General features: G+C 40.1%; 1 protein-coding gene across 1 annotated transcript in view; it reads right to left on the bottom strand.

Annotated features, from left to right (window-relative positions):
- AMPH (amphiphysin) overlaps positions 1-15713 on the bottom strand; it is a 67667-nt gene that overhangs the window by 39328 nt on the left and 12626 nt on the right. The window contains exons 2-6 of the mRNA XM_035899245.1: positions 13069-13123; positions 6303-6397; positions 3634-3729; positions 2137-2244; positions 1653-1738 (exon numbers count right to left, since the gene is read on the bottom strand). Of these exons, the coding sequence (XP_035755138.1) occupies positions 1653-1738; positions 2137-2244; positions 3634-3729; positions 6303-6395 (383 nt within the window). The 5' untranslated portion in view covers positions 6396-6397; positions 13069-13123. The remainder of the gene's footprint in view (positions 1-1652; positions 1739-2136; positions 2245-3633; positions 3730-6302; positions 6398-13068; positions 13124-15713) is intronic.

The following is a 15713-nucleotide window of genomic DNA, read 5'->3' as shown; positions in this document are numbered from 1 at the left end:
GATTGGCACAAGTGTGGCACAAGCACACAGAAGACAAGGTGCTCTGGGCACCCCATCTCCCACCAGACAGCAGGAAACCATTGACTGAAAGGAGAGAGGTGCCACTCTGGCGCCACCAGCACCTGCGCCCTAGATGCTGCAATTGCAGCACAGAGGGGATGCAGGTGCGCCTGGAGGCAGCTTTAAGGTGTTTGGGGGTGGGGGTCCCACGCTCAGCCCTTCTTAAAAGAAATCAGCCCTGAAACACATGCATATGTATGTAAGAGAAAGTAATTGCTGATATAGACTAGGCATTTTTGCACATGCAGTGAAATATCTGCTTGCTTGGAGCAAGCGATTACATACCTCTTGTACGCTTCGAAAAAAGAAGGTGTTTTCTTAGGTTTTGAATTATTCTTTTTCCTATTCAAAACTTTCACATGTAATTTCTCCAAACTTTTATTAACAAAAATAATCTTTGGCACAAGAATAACTCTGCAAAATGTCAACTCAATGGATTATTTTCTTCCTGAAGAATTGAAAAAACTAAAAAAAAGGACTCTGAAAGCAATAGCTTTCTGATTATGCCTATTGCTCAAATTAAATTCTACCTTTCCCTGAGACTAGTTGGTGGGTAATACACATATTAAAATAGAAAGGCCCTTACTATAAATCATTCAGATGCGGTTTTACTTTTAGTAAGCCCATAAAATAAATATCTTGAAGTGCTGAGAAGCTTTTCAACTAAAATAGGAAGAAACACAGCAGGAAAACCCTCTATTGATCTGAAATTTAGCAGGAATTAATATAGAAGGCAGAGAAGACACAGGATACTTCAGTGACTCACAACACATTTCCACTCCAGACTGTCATTTGTTAAAGAACACAGCACACTAATGAGCTGCTTCTTTTTCTACCGCTTTTGTTCTGCCGTTCATTTTGTCTGCATTTACTGTATAAACACAATTCATGATTAAACATCTTGAATGAATGATCTATGCCATCAGATGCTTTTATATCACAGACAGTCAGTGCAAAACTATGAAATGTGTATTCTGATGTAGTTATAACATTGTATTTCCCTTCTTCTACTGCTTCAGTAGTACCTTATAGGAACTTGGAAACAACAGTTGCCTTAAAATCTTCACACATTTGTAAGGTTCTTTGTTTTGATACCTTTTACAGAAAAATGACCTATAAGTAGACCCATTGCAAATCTAGAAAAGCATGTGGCTGCTTAGTACAGTAACTTCTGACAGTGGAAAGATTTGATCCATTTTATTAACAAACGGCTTTTCTTCTTTTTGAAAGGATTGGGTATCCACCACCAAGGTGTCTGAGAAACGTTATGGAAGCAGTGGGTCATAGTCACAATCTGCTATTCTGTGCTCTGACACAGTCCTTCACCCATAAAATGGAGACCTTTTTGCACCTCAGAATGAAGATATGATAACAAATCTTATGTGCCAAGATATACTGAAAGAAATAAGCATAAATACAACTATATAATTTTGGATCATGTACAGGCATTTTCCCTTTTATTATTTCAAAAAGGTAATGGATGGGATCTTCAGGGAGCCATCAAACAGTTTTCTTTCAGCTCATTAAAATCCCCTGGTTCCCTTTCCTTACTCCCCCTTTAAGCCTTCCAGAAAATATCTGCCTAGGCTTACCGTGACCACAGAGATGGCAATTCTTCTTGTAAATCAGTGTTAAACTCTTCAAACACTTTCTGTGCTTTTTGAAATTCTTCTTCTGCCTAAACAAAAATGAAACAGGGTGACTCCTGCAATCACTACAACATAACGAAACCTGCCAAAGTTGTTTTTCTGCACTTCTTTTGGCGGGTCTTTTACAATTTTTGTTTACAAAGGATGTGACTCGGTCCCACACCATGCAGGCCAACACAGGATGTACTGGCCCCTCAGTCTCATCAAGAGAGAAAGTTAGGGTTCAAATGGGACTCATTCCTGAAAGAGGCTGAGCGTGTCCTCTGCATGCACCAAAATACTCAATACATATTTGTGCTTAAGGATATAATTATTTCCGTTTCTGAGAGAGGAAATACAAGAGAAACTTTGTGCTCTGTCTCTGCACAGAAACAAGTGCCACCCAAGGCCCCTAATGCTTCTGCCAGCCTCCTTCCAATTGTGCTACCTTGGTAATTCTGCCTTCATCTTTCCTTTTTGAGCTCTGCAGGGCTTCTAGATGATGCCTTGCACTGTCGTAGTCCACTAGCTTTCTGCTTCGTTTTGCAATGCGAGTCTGTACAGGGGTAGAAAAGAAAGTCAGCACAAACAGCACTTTTTAAAAAGCAATTTTACTTATGTTGTCATTTAAGCTTTTGATAAATTTTTATTCTCCCTTATCTGCTGTTCATATCTGAATTACTATATCATGCAGGAATGTGGACAAGGTAAAAGAGACAAACTAATCACCTCATTTTAAATAAGGAATCCATTTACAGATGGTTTGGAAGGGGTTTTTCTGGGTGTAGTGCTTACAGGCCTTAGAATAGAGATATCAATGTTATGTAAGTCTTGTCTCAATCACTAGAAAAAGTGGAGCTGTTAAACTCATGGTAACATGATTTTTTTCCCTTCTATATAGTGTGAAAAATTAATAAATAATTAATGTAATTTTTTTCTAGAGTTGGAGAAATGCTTTAAATATAATTCTCAGTATAGTTGCTCTGACACATAACTAAGGTAACTGGAGTTCAGCATACAATAGGAATTCTAATTTACCTGCTGTAATTCTTTTAAAACTAAACAAAAATCCTCTGATATATACTGACTTTACAAAGATATATATTATATGTAAATTCCACATGCTGAGAGGGCATAAGGGCAGTTTGATTTACAAGCAAGTTTGAGACTGAGCACCAGTAATAACGGGATTTTTTAAATTATTTTTGCTTTAATCCCTGATATAAATGACTAAGGGGATGACTGCGTGTCACTCAATTATAAGCCATCACAAAGAATGTCCAGCTATGTCCCTACAGTCACATTCAAATATAAAAGTATCTACCTCTCACCTGTAATGATTCTTTATCCCCACACATTTCATTTAACAACCATTTCCCTGGACTGTACGTCAGACAGGAGATGGAGAGGCTAGAGGGAGAGGCTAGAATCTGTATAACAGTCTCTCCTGGTGTGTATTACAAAACCTTTTTATAACTAATTAAAAGACAGGAACCATGGCCTACTTAAGAGAAAGATATTTAGATACCCACAGGTGCATCTAGCCAATAACAAAAGGCCTGCTTTTCATCTTGTAATTTGTCTGGCATTTTAACAGCTGAAAAGCTTAATGTGTCCCTGTTGAATTTGGTGAGAATTATTTCATACCAAATAAACAGGAGCAGCAAAAAAACAAAGAAGTTTTATCTACAGAGGCTAATTTACTTCCAAGTACTACTGCATGAAAAATATTTTTGTTCATGTGGAAAATCTGTGCAGCATAACGTCAGGGATTTAGTTACAGAATCACATCTTTTACATTGCAGAAGAGAATGATTTCCATGTCCCGTCCCGTGTCCCCCCCCCCTTTTTTAAGTTTTTCTTTGCTTGTAATCTCATTTTCTATTTATTTTATGACTCAACAGTAATTTTACAAATTGTCCTTTATAGGAAATAATTACTGTACCTTGATATCAGGAAATTGTCCTAGATATGTATCCAAGGTCAACAGTGACCCATCCACCAGTTTTTGATGGAAGTCTTCCCACAGTTCATCACATTTCTGTAAAGGTAGAAAAGAGAAAAATGCACTTAGCAGTTTAACTTCACTCCGAGACTGGGACAAATACAAATGTAATTGGTAAAGATTAATCTGTCTGAAGTTTTAAAATGTTCTTTATGGCAATAAATCAGAGTGCACTTAAAGGAAAAGGAATACCTTGACATTGCAAGTTTAAATTCACAACAAAAGAAGATTTAGCTTAATAACTAGGTTGTGTTTTCATTCTTTCAAACAGTCACTGCTATGTGAAAGTAAGGATATCATAGATTCAAGGTCTTCCTCAGGGTTTCAGGTCGCTGAGGGTCAACAATGCAGAATCTGAAGCTGCCCTAGTTCTTACGCCTAAGTATGTTCACTGATGATGAGCCTTCCTTACAGAGAAAAGAAGCACAGCTAAAAATAGAAGAGTAAATAAAATAAAGGAAAAAATAAAGTGGGTCTCCCATCAATTGCAAGGATTTGTAAGCTTAGCTTTGCTTGGTCATTTTTAAAATACAAGCTGTAGAGACCCACCCTAAGAAAGGTCTTCCCATCCCATACTTCTTGTGCCATTAAGGTACATGTGATGAAATGGCTGATGCACAGACAAGAACTCTACCTCACACTGCTAGAGAACAGGGATGCCAGATATGAAACACGCCAACATCAGCAGGCAAAATAAACAAACTCCCCCCCAGAAGCTACAGTGCTTTTCCCCAGTCCCCTTTGCAGCTCTGGGTTAGCCACCAAGAGACACCCCTTGTAGTTTTCCATTTTTTAAGAACATGTTAATGCAGCTGATGTGACAAGGACCCTGTGGGGAGCAGGGTGAGATTCCTTGCCAGAAGCAAATCCTGTAACACAGAGACATATTGTTCGAGGTCCCGGGTTCTCAACTGAACAAGTCATTAGCACACATCCTGATCCCCCTTTTCTTTGCACATTTCAAAAATCACTGAACTTCCTCCTTTGATGGGAGGGAGGCTAAAGGGGGTGAGTGTTGCTTTGCAGAGCTGTTATCCTCACCAGCAAGTCTGATAAACTATTCCCTTGTGTTTGTTTTATCATGAACTACTATAGGGCATATTATAAATGCTGTGTGATGCCAGCATTCAGTTCATTCATTTCCTACCCTAAGAGAGTCCCTAATGAATTATTACAACCTATTAATCATGCTTAAAAGAAATACCTCATTTATTAATACAATATTTAATCACAGAGGTCCACAGAGCAGTATAGCATTAGATCATAGGAAGCAACTGCCAGTCTTTTGCATTTGCCCTTGTATCCTGGTGATGCATATTTTGGACAAATCAAAATCATGGAGGTTTTCTGAAAGTTAATGGGCTCAAAAAAGCTTTCTGAAGAGTCCTTTAAGCCATCATCCTTCCTACCATACAGAATAAGGTCATTTAGGTGGATCCCTTTTGTCATGATCATTTATATCCTGGACTGCACAAATATATCATTCTTTTTTACTCTATGTTGGGGGATGCATACATCTACATTTGTGATTACATAGGGAAAAAAATCAGAAGCGGAGATTTTGTAATATTGCCCACATCAGTCTCTTATTAACACAACACATCTAACATTTATCCCTATATCTAATAGAGGTTAAGAGCCAAGTTTTGGTCCTTTCACACACAATTACAAATTTCTGAGTGTAAAATCTAATAGTCTACAGATACAAGATGAGGTGCTACAGCAAGATGCAGCAGGAGGTCTTGCAGCTATTTAACATAAAACAATATAAATGATATAGTATCTTAACTTCTGTAGTATGGAAGTTGGGTGCTTTTAAAATCAAAACCACATCATGCCTTCAGCAGCAGAGAAGGGCAGAGGAAAGCATCCATAGAGAAGAAAAGCAATCTATTAGGATTTGGGAAGACTGCTCTGTCTTCCAGTTTCTTGTTAACTATATTATCCAGGAGGCCTTGCAAACTGAATGCCAGGTGGTTAAAAGCTGCACTGATAACAGTTTGCACTTTCTTGTCACCACCAGCACGTTTGCTTGCAGACTTCCCCCAGAATTAAGGCTGTTTAAGCAGGCAGTTCAGAGCACCTCAAGTCAAATTCCTGCACTGTCCTCTGGAAAAGCCTGTTCTTCTCTAATCACCGGAGGAAGCTAAAAAGGCCAAAATTAATAGTGCCCTGCAGCCTAATTTACCCCTAAATTCCAGATTCTTGTCCCATCAGGTATCCCATTTAGTGCCACTGGCTCAACAACACAAGGTTAAGCAGATTTGATAATTTTTAATGTTCAATTGTATTGAGAATCCTGACTGTAAAACTGCAGGTAAGATACCTTGTACAAACTTGTTAATCAGTTGCTATCAGGACCAATTCTGCTCACGCTGATGTTGACCTCAGTGGGAGCTTACGTCAGCTAGTTCGTAAAATAGACATTGCAAATGCGGCATCTGGTCAGCAGGCTGCCTTTCGCAAGGCAAATCATTTCTATACCCAGAAAACAGGATTTAACATGCAACGAAGAATTAAGGGAAATTTCAGATGTACACTTCTACTCAACAGCTCAGATTAATCCATTTGCAGCCAAAATACTTTTTTCCTCTTTCCACATATCTTACCTCTCCAATCATTTTCACATCCTCTCGTCCGTACCAATCTGGCTCATACACTTCATGAAGTGACTCTGTAAGCTTCTTTGAGGCATCTTGCATCCCTGTAATTAGACAGAAGGAGGAACATATCACTGCAAACCGCAAGAAACAGTTGCTAGATATCTTTATTTTGACCCACATGTACGCACTGTACTATTCTCTCTGGCATGTTTAGAATATTGTTTTCAAGAACTGAAACAAACCCTTTATTTTCACCCAACTCCCTCAGGTTAACAAGAAATGTCCCTCAGAGAAGGATCAACCCATATTTATATGAGTTTCTATCAGATTAGGGAATCCATCTTCTGTTCTGAACTAAACATAGCTGAACATGAATAAGAATTTGGAGGGTAGTCCTAACTGAAAGACTGTCACTGAGAAGGTAATCAAATAGAAAGCTGCCTTTGGTTATTCTCAGCTCTTCCACCCCACAGAACAGTTTCCTACCTTACCTGTAGTAAGTACCATGCCCACCTGTGTGGAAGAGGAGGCATCTCCAGGGTGGCACAGTTAAAATGGCAGAGATTTTGGGGAATTGCTGGCTGTAAAAATGGACTTAAGAGAAAAGCTAGAAGGGGTCTGAGCTAACCAAAAGCACTCCCCAGAATGGGGGAGGTCACACACAGGCAGAACATATCTAGGATCTCTCAGTTCCCTTGTTTTCAAAGATATTTAAGTCTCAGGAGCTTTCACATGTTAAGTGAGTGGTTAAGAAAAGGAAGCTTGTTATTCTTGTGCCCACAATAATGACAGTGATCTAAAGGTATGCAAATAATGAAGCAAAGGACTGGCAAAAGCTGAGGCAGTGTCCACAAATCTAGGGAAAGGAGATGCCTGAACCTGGAGAGAGTGCCGCAAGGGACCTGGCTTTATGAAGAATGATTATCTTGTATGCTCACCCACTAGGTTTAGAATATGTGGAGCCCCGTGCTTATTCACACTGGCAGCAGGGTGGTGTCTACAGAGAAGTGCACTGAGCCAAACTGCATCAGTCACCCTGGGACCTCTTGCTACCACAGGTGAAACAAGAACAGGGACTCTTGATGGTTCTAAGTCTGTAATACACAGAGGAGCTGGCTTAAATGTAAAGCAGCTTCAATGATATTACAAGAAAGAGCCTAAATCTATCTTCAGTGAGATCAGTTTGAATAAATCACTGCCCTCAGGGAAAGCCCTGGAGTTTGCCTTTCCATTTTGATGGAGCACAAATACATTAGATGTTGAATATGGTTCTGAATCCAGGGAAACAAAACTGATCTCACCTAACATGCGAAGACTTAGTCCAGAATCAGCAATTTTAAAATGACAACTTTATTTCAATTTCTTTGCAAAATCTGAACAATATTGACTGCTATTTTTTTATCTAGCATTATTTTTTTTCTTAAAAAACACATTTTCTCTCCAGCCAAAGTCTGTTTGCTGCAGCACATCTATGCTGTCTTGAAAATATCTCTAGCATGACCTTCAGATTTAACTGCTCAGTGGCTGAATTTAAGAATAACATCGATATTCTTGTACTCTGCACAAAGAAATAATTAGGAGTGGAAGAGGAGAATTCATTTGAAACTTGAATGCTAGAAGAGCAGGCTTGACCTAGTCGGTAGCTATTCCACCATGCACTCCAAAACACACACTCAAATATGACGAAAATAAATGCAATGATGCACACTTCCTAATATAAAAATGGTGGTCTATGGAATGGGTAGGATAGGAAAAAAGACACTGAAAAAGCTGAAAGTAGATGGCTGTTCTCAGACCTTCGGTTCAAGGGAGAGAATGGCATGGGAAAGGGGAAGAATAAGTGCAAAGAAAACCATGGTGTTCAGAGGGTGCAAGCTTTCACCATTAAATGCAAAGGTGCTGTGCCAGAACAGAGTAATTTCTCTCTTCAGGGATTGTCTTGGGGGTGCTTTTTAATGACAGAGCTCAGCTCAGAGAATTGGTATAGCACAAGAACTTAAGATGCATTTCTTCCTTTTCTCCTTTGTGGATAATGCTTAGGATGATGCATCATTACCTGAGAAAAGGGTTCCTGAATGAAAGGGGGAGTTATTTGCCTAGAATATGCCAGATTACAGTAGAATATAGATGATCTTCACATATTTTTCCAGGCAGCTCTCATTTAAAATCTTTAGTGCCACCCCAAATTAATCAACTCAGGAGGTAAGGCAAAACCAGCACAGCATCGCCATGCTTAAGAAGGCTGCTTCTGTCCACTCAGGGCAAACACACAGACTGGGAAGGTTTGTGCATCCCTGCTCATGCTTGATCCTTTCTGATACCTGAACTTCTGCCCTTAACCATGCTGCGTGCTAAACCTCCCACGCAGGTCCCCGTGGCAGGCACGCCAGCACGGCTGCCCGCTAATCCCCCCTGCAGCTTGCATTCAGCTCCGTCACAGACCAGGCTGGGGCAGAGCACCTTTTCCTACACAGACTTTCTTTTTTAAATACTACAGGACTTGGGCATATATATTTGCTTAAGTGAATAAGTGAAAGACACACTATCCCACGCTTGAGTCATATCAAAGTTGTACCAATTTTTACACTTGTTTCAGTTCTGAGAATCTGGTAATCCTTCCTTCTACCACATTCCTGTAAAAAACATCAATCAAAGCCAGCTGCAGCATGAGGCAAGTGTGCATTACAGTACTTGCCTTCCTCCACCAGGGGCTTCAGTCTGAAATTTTCACAGATCAAGATCATCTGTCCTACTCCCCTAAAACTGTATCTATACCAGCTTTACTGCAATGTCCCAAATTAGTGCATAGGTAATACCAATCTGGAGGCTTACCATTCTTTTTCATGCCTGTGGGCATAAACTTACTATGTCCAATGTTTTTTTATTTGGCTGGTTTTCACATAGAATTATTTCTTACGCACTGATACCTTTTATGCATTATTCAGCACTAAAGTTAAGAGGATTAGTGTCAGCCACAGACTGCAGGCTGTCTCTGATGTTTTTAACTGCTATCACTGAGAAAGATGAGTTGTTTCAGGCAAGTCATTAAAGTACAAAGAAATGTGAAAAGAATTTTTACTGCTGATGAACACTTAGAAATTTATATTTAATATGAATTGTTTCATTTAGTAGTGCTTCTTCTTGGTAACTGGGTCACTTATTTAATAACTAAAAATGCCAAAATAATTGAATTGCTTAGAAAAATTATGCTAAGTAATCCAGTTACTGAACGCTGAGGCTCTTGCATGAAATCATCCCTCTTTTTCTGCAGAAGATCCCCTGTCCCTGGAACCCCAAAGGACTCCTAGAGGCCCCCAAGTGGTAGGGATCCTGGGGGTTGGTGCAGAGACGTTCCCATTACACTGCCCTAGAGACAGCAGGGGGTAGGTGACTCTTGGCCATCACAATTCCAATATATTCAAGCTCCCATGGAGATTGAGACTGGCCTGTGACTCAATGTCAGCTGTAGGACACATGTACTGTTGGGTTTCCTCACTCCCTGGCAGGGAAATCTAGATTGAATCATGGTGAAAATTCCATTTTCCTGATGGAGTGAGGCACCTTGGTCTGGCTTTTGATATTTAATTATTTGAGTGGGGAAGAGAGCTTCATGTGAGGTTCTCCATAGAAATGACCTATCCTGCCATAAGGGTTGTATCTGATATTGCTAGTTATCCATTAGAGTTTCCACTGGAACAACTCAATCATTTCATAATTCATTACTAAATTTTACAGAATGACGACAAATAGTTTTATTGCCTCTAAGAAATTACATGACTGATTTTAAGATGTGTGTGTCTGGAGGACATGTGCAGTTAGACATGTGTCAGCCACAGATTGACAACTAGGCTGCAAAACTGCTTACAGACCTCCAAAACCTCCCCTTCCTTTCCTGTAGACTGGTTATTATTTCTCTTTACATTAAGCCACCTGAAAATTATGGTGCTTCTTTTTCATGATGCAGGATTCCTTTTCACTTCTGCCACCTTGCCACCTGTGTGCAGATCCAGGTCTGTATCTCCCCAACTGTGCTGGTACTTGCAAAGAGCTCAGGGCAGAGAATGGGAGGCTGATTTAGGGTTTCTTTTAACAATTGGCCCATAAAACTGTTCAAGTCACCTAGACCTCTCAAAAGCTTAAAAAAATAAATCAAGAAGTAGACAACCCAGATACACGTTGCCAAGGAGACTGGAAGAGACAGAAGACTGAGGCGTGAGATGATTACAGCTATGGGGAACAGTACACAGTCTTGTCAGTACAAACACCACTGATACATGGCAGGTGAAATAAAACAGCACATAAAAGCCATTCAACAGCTTTATCGCAAGGTACCTCCAAGTCCTTGAGCAACCAGCAGTAAAGATCAAGATCCAGCTAAGACTAAGAACCACCCCTGAGTGAAAGGAAGAGTCTGGATACAACAAAAATTCTTTTATTTTAAGAATGTGTGATACTAAACTTTAAACTGTCAAGTATATTAAAATGAAGGGATAGAGGGTCACAGGAAGGCTCAGTTGACCACTCCTTGCTTAAGTCATGCCCAGATCTCGTACTTCCAACTTTCAATATCCAGTAACTCAAAAGTCATGTGGCAAAATGAAACTTATTGATAATACAACAAACCAGCTTCATAAAATGATTTTAGTTCAAGTTAGTTATCACAGAATCAGGATGGTTTGGGTTGGAAGAGACCTTTAGAGGCCAATTCCTGAAACCCTTTAAAATGAACTGCTTTTGTCACACCTGTAAGAGTACAAGGATGTCAAGTGCATTATTTCCCAAATATATGATGAACTTTTTCCCTGCAAAATGAGCCCCTGATGACAGCATGGCTCCAAGGCTCAGATGTCCTAGGTGTAGAAATCCCACTCCAGTGCCTAAATTCAAGGGTTCCCATGCTTTTGTGCATAGCCACCCCAAAATGTTTTAATGATGGCAGTCCTTCAAAGAATAGCAACAAATAGGCTGTAGCAGTTGTTGGATTTGCTTCTGCCTTTCAAAATCTGGAAGGGCCTTTGCTGCTGCTGAGTTAGTCAGCTTTGGGGAAGCCCCAGCCAGAGCTGTGTTTGTGGACTACTGTCTTGGGCTGTCCTCCCACTACACAGCATGAAGGTGTGCCAACATGTGTGCCAAGGATGCCCACTGGTGGCTTGTTGGCTTTGGAGAATAACATTTGTAAGGCTTTTGCAAGCTGCTTATGACTGGGTCTTTTTTGAGCCACGAAGATACCAAGGTGTTAGCAAACACTCTTCATTCTCAGTAAGGAAGTCAGTCCAAATTATTTTTAGATATGGACTTACAGGCTGCAACAAGAGAAAGATATTGAACAGAAAAGCGTAGCTAAAAAGGCAAAAGTTGCACAATGAAAAATTTCATGCCAACTTAAAACCAAAACTCGGTGCAAAGAGTAGCCCACTAGACAGTAAACCAGCAAAAGGACCACAGATGTGCAAAGTACTAGGAAAAGAAGAGAGAGAAAATGAAACATGGAGAGGAGGATTGTTGTCACCAACACGGAAATCAAAGCAGCATGTAAACAGTCAGCCTACGTGACAGAAAAGCCATCTGGCCAACAAACAGCCTCATCACGCTGCTTCTCAGTGTGGGGAAGGGATGACTGAAAAATAAGAATGCAAAATCAGCATCCAGTGGGTCCCAAAAAAATGACCGATGCTGAAATTTCCTCTAAGAACAAAAGACATTTTTCAAATCCCTACAAGGCAAAATACTTCTTGCCTGGTACAGGATTTTCCTTGCCCAGCCCACCCAGCAAATAATGGTCAAAGAAATTAAGGTACTGCTTTGTTCCCCATTCTACAATTCCACCAAAGAGAGGTTTCTTCCCTGCCTGTCAACAGCTGCTGAAGCTTTATTATGACATGGTGATTTCCAGGGATGTTAATAGTGGTTTGTAACATTTTTCCTACTGGACTGGAGCCAGTTTAAAAATACACACACACACACACATATACATATATATGTTTATCACATCTCTCTCTCTCTCTCAAGAAGCCATTACTGCCTCTCTGTCAGTTGCCAACTCTTATTCCCTTCCCTTTAGCACCTGGCCTCCAAATCCTCCAAAGAGAGGCAGCATGAGAAATAGAACATTCTGTGTATGGTGCTAAGTTGAGTGTGCTGGATTTACAGATGTCTAATAGAATTTAAATAGCTGTTTACTTAATCTCTGATATTTAAGTGCTGACCAGTGAGCTTCTGCTACTTGGATTATCAATGTAGTATCAAAAGAGATCATATCTGATTTTTAAACTTAAAAAAAATGGACTAAGCAGGCAGAAATACATGAGAAATTATGTCATCACAGGGAATGTAGTTTTGGAGGGAAGAGCTCATCATCCAACTAATAATATCTGGATGGAAATGCTACAGTTGTGGAGGTCAAGCAATCCCTTGCTTTGCATGGGGTATTTAATTTTCTAGCATTTACAAAGATGAGTAACAAGATGCGTAGATTTTGTGGGTGCTCAAAATGCATGCAACATGAGAATCTCGGCAGGAGTCCTGCACACAAAGGACAGCCAAGGATCAGCCATGCATGCAAGACTGTACGCACATAAATTGACATTGAAGATGCAGAATCCCTAGCAACAGGCTAAAGAGCCTGTGCCAGACCCAAAGCAGAAATGTGGAGTACTAACAACAAAAGCAGTATTGCTTGTATTTGTCTTTCTGTGCTTTAAATAAGCCTACTTGTCTCAATTTTTAAAAAAAGTTTGCTTTATGAGAATACGATGTGAAACTTAAAAAACACCTTTGATGGCTGCTAAATATCCTCTCAGTTCTCTCTGGAGCCTGGAACCCTCTGCCTGCAAAGGAAAAAACAATAAAAAGAAAGGAAGTGAAAACACGTATCAGTTATATTTTATGCCTTAAAACATGCATACAGTATGTCAAACTTGACAACAAAAAGCAATTTCAGGAGCTATCTGGTTAATAGTGTCACATGTTGCAAGCATACACAGTTTCGTACAGAAAAGGTGGGCCGGCCAAGATGCTATGCATAGCGTACTCTCTAGGCTGAAATTTCTGGTTTTATTTTATCAGTCATCTGTACAGGGAAGAATTCCAGCTAAAGAGAGACAGGTATATTTTATGGTCAAGGTCCAGTTCAAGTCAGCCTGGCCACTGTCCTGACCTGAAACACAAAGAAGTAAAATCACCTCCATTTGAAACCACTCAAATGAGGCCAGTCTAGACTTACAGAAAATCCATGCCCTTGCATAAATGGCTTACTACTTTTGCAAACATTTTCCCAAGTATTTTAACATTTTAATATTTTGCAAGCAAATAACTAATAAAAAACAATAGCATTAGTTATTTTGTTAGCTTGGCTAGTGCATCTTGCAGTCTGCTGTGAAATCTTAGCTGTTTCTTTGGCAAATACATCAAGATGGTCTTTATCTTATACCAATAGCCTTTCAAAAACTCAGAATAGACAAAACAAAATGGGTTGCTTTACTTTATTTCTAACAAGTTGGACTTCACAGCTCCTAGGATTTGCAATAAAATCTGTGCTACACTATAGCACATATTTTATTGCTAAAAGCTGTTGTCCAGGACACCTTCAATAGCCTGAAGATTTTGGAAACACTCCACATTTATCGGTTCCCAATATCCTTCGAATTATTTATTTAAGCAGTTGGAAACCATAGGATAGGAATGCTGATGCTTGCAGTCACATTTTCTCACATACAGCTACACCATATGGAAAAATCAGCTGCAAAATATGACTGACTGCTTTGGAGTTCTTCTCATATTTTTTGTGTGAAAGTTAGACCCCAAGAGGCTGCATGTGTGAATACTTTAGAAGGCAGTCTCAACTCGTATAAGCTGTTGTAACTCCACTTAAGTCAAAGGACTTCTGATGTCAGTAAAGGATTTGCCATCAGCCGCTGCGATGTTCAGAGCATTCTGACACAGAGGATCATAAGAAATTCAGGTTGAAAGGGACTGTCTGGAGCTTAGAATCCATCTTACCTGCAGCCACGTAAATCCAAATGGTGGTGCTCAAAAAATACTCACTTGCCTCCCCAGTACACACACTTGCAGATTACATCCACCAAACTCACTTGCCTCTCCCAGCTCCCTGCAGGGAACTGGAGGCTTTTAGAACTGGATCAAAAGCCCCCACATTTCAATGCACAGTAAGAAGAGAACAACTGTTTTAAGGTCCTGGAAATATTGAAGAATTTAAAAGGTAAGATTCCCTGAGTGGGCAAACTGTTTTCACTTTATGGATTCAACAAGGAGAAGGTTGCTTTTGCACTAATTTGATCTGAAACAAAACTCCTTTTCGAACCGAAATCCATTAATCAACTAAATTCTGAGCCCAGGAATAGACCCACCAGGGTGATTATCCGAGAAGCTGCTGAGTAGCAGCAAGAACACAGCAGCCTCAGGCCACCAATCTGTCTCTGGTTTGGGACCATATTTGATGCTGCAAGGAAAGGCAAATCCTTCCCTTGGTTCAGGATCAAAGTTATATATCAAAGCAGGAGCCAGACAGGCACCAGTTGAGTAACCAGTGGATTAAACCTCAGGCTTAATTACTTACAACACAACAGAAAGTTCTGAAAGTAGTGGTAGCTTGATGCTGTGGCCCTTAAGAAAATATACACATGTACATCTTCATACTGTTTAGTAAAAAGTACCACCCTAACGCATCATAACAACGCATTTTATTTTCCTACATAGCATGGTAGCACCCTAACACTTCAGAAGCTGACTTTTTCTATTTCTTTCCATGCTAGAATGGGAGGTAGAGAGATGACAGAAGCTGTCAGCTTTCCACAGAGCAAGGCATTAAGTGAACAACAGTGCTACAGAGGAAAGGGGATTGAACCAGCGGGCAGAATTTCTCTCTCTAAGATCTGAAGAAGAGTATTGGTAAACATGCAGCAGAAAGAGGAGGGAAGTTCCTCTTTCATGCATGCCAGTGTCCTCCTGGGAGGATGCCTGGTACTCTGAGAAGCCACATGAAAGTATAGAAATCGTCTTTCCAATCCACATCTTCTTTGGCCTGAGCACTAACTAGTATAGCCTCTCAGCTTGTGGTGAAAATGGGAAGTAGATACTCACAGCGCCTCAATTCTTCATTGTGGTCCAGCTGAAGAGGTACCCACACAATAGAAATTTTTAGTTATTGAAGAATTTATGATGTTTCAGAAGCAGCAAACCACAGCTGGAAGGCTCAGAACCCTGTTAGATGTCGTCATGTCCAGGAAAAGGCCTATATTTACTCATACACACGCCATTTTGTCACTAACTAGCACACCATGAATGGCATGTCAGGGACATGCATTGCTCAAACACCATGTTTATAACTGTACTGCTGTGTAGTTTTATGACTGGTACCCTAAACTACTATGAGATCTATTGTGGCTGGTTAGCATCGTG

This window comes from Egretta garzetta, unplaced genomic scaffold (genome assembly GCF_000687185.1).
Source record: "Egretta garzetta isolate BGI_Z169 unplaced genomic scaffold, ASM68718v1 scaffold1038, whole genome shotgun sequence".
Lineage (NCBI taxonomy): Eukaryota > Metazoa > Chordata > Aves > Pelecaniformes > Ardeidae > Egretta > Egretta garzetta.
This window is presented reverse-complemented; position numbering and strand designations above follow the sequence as displayed.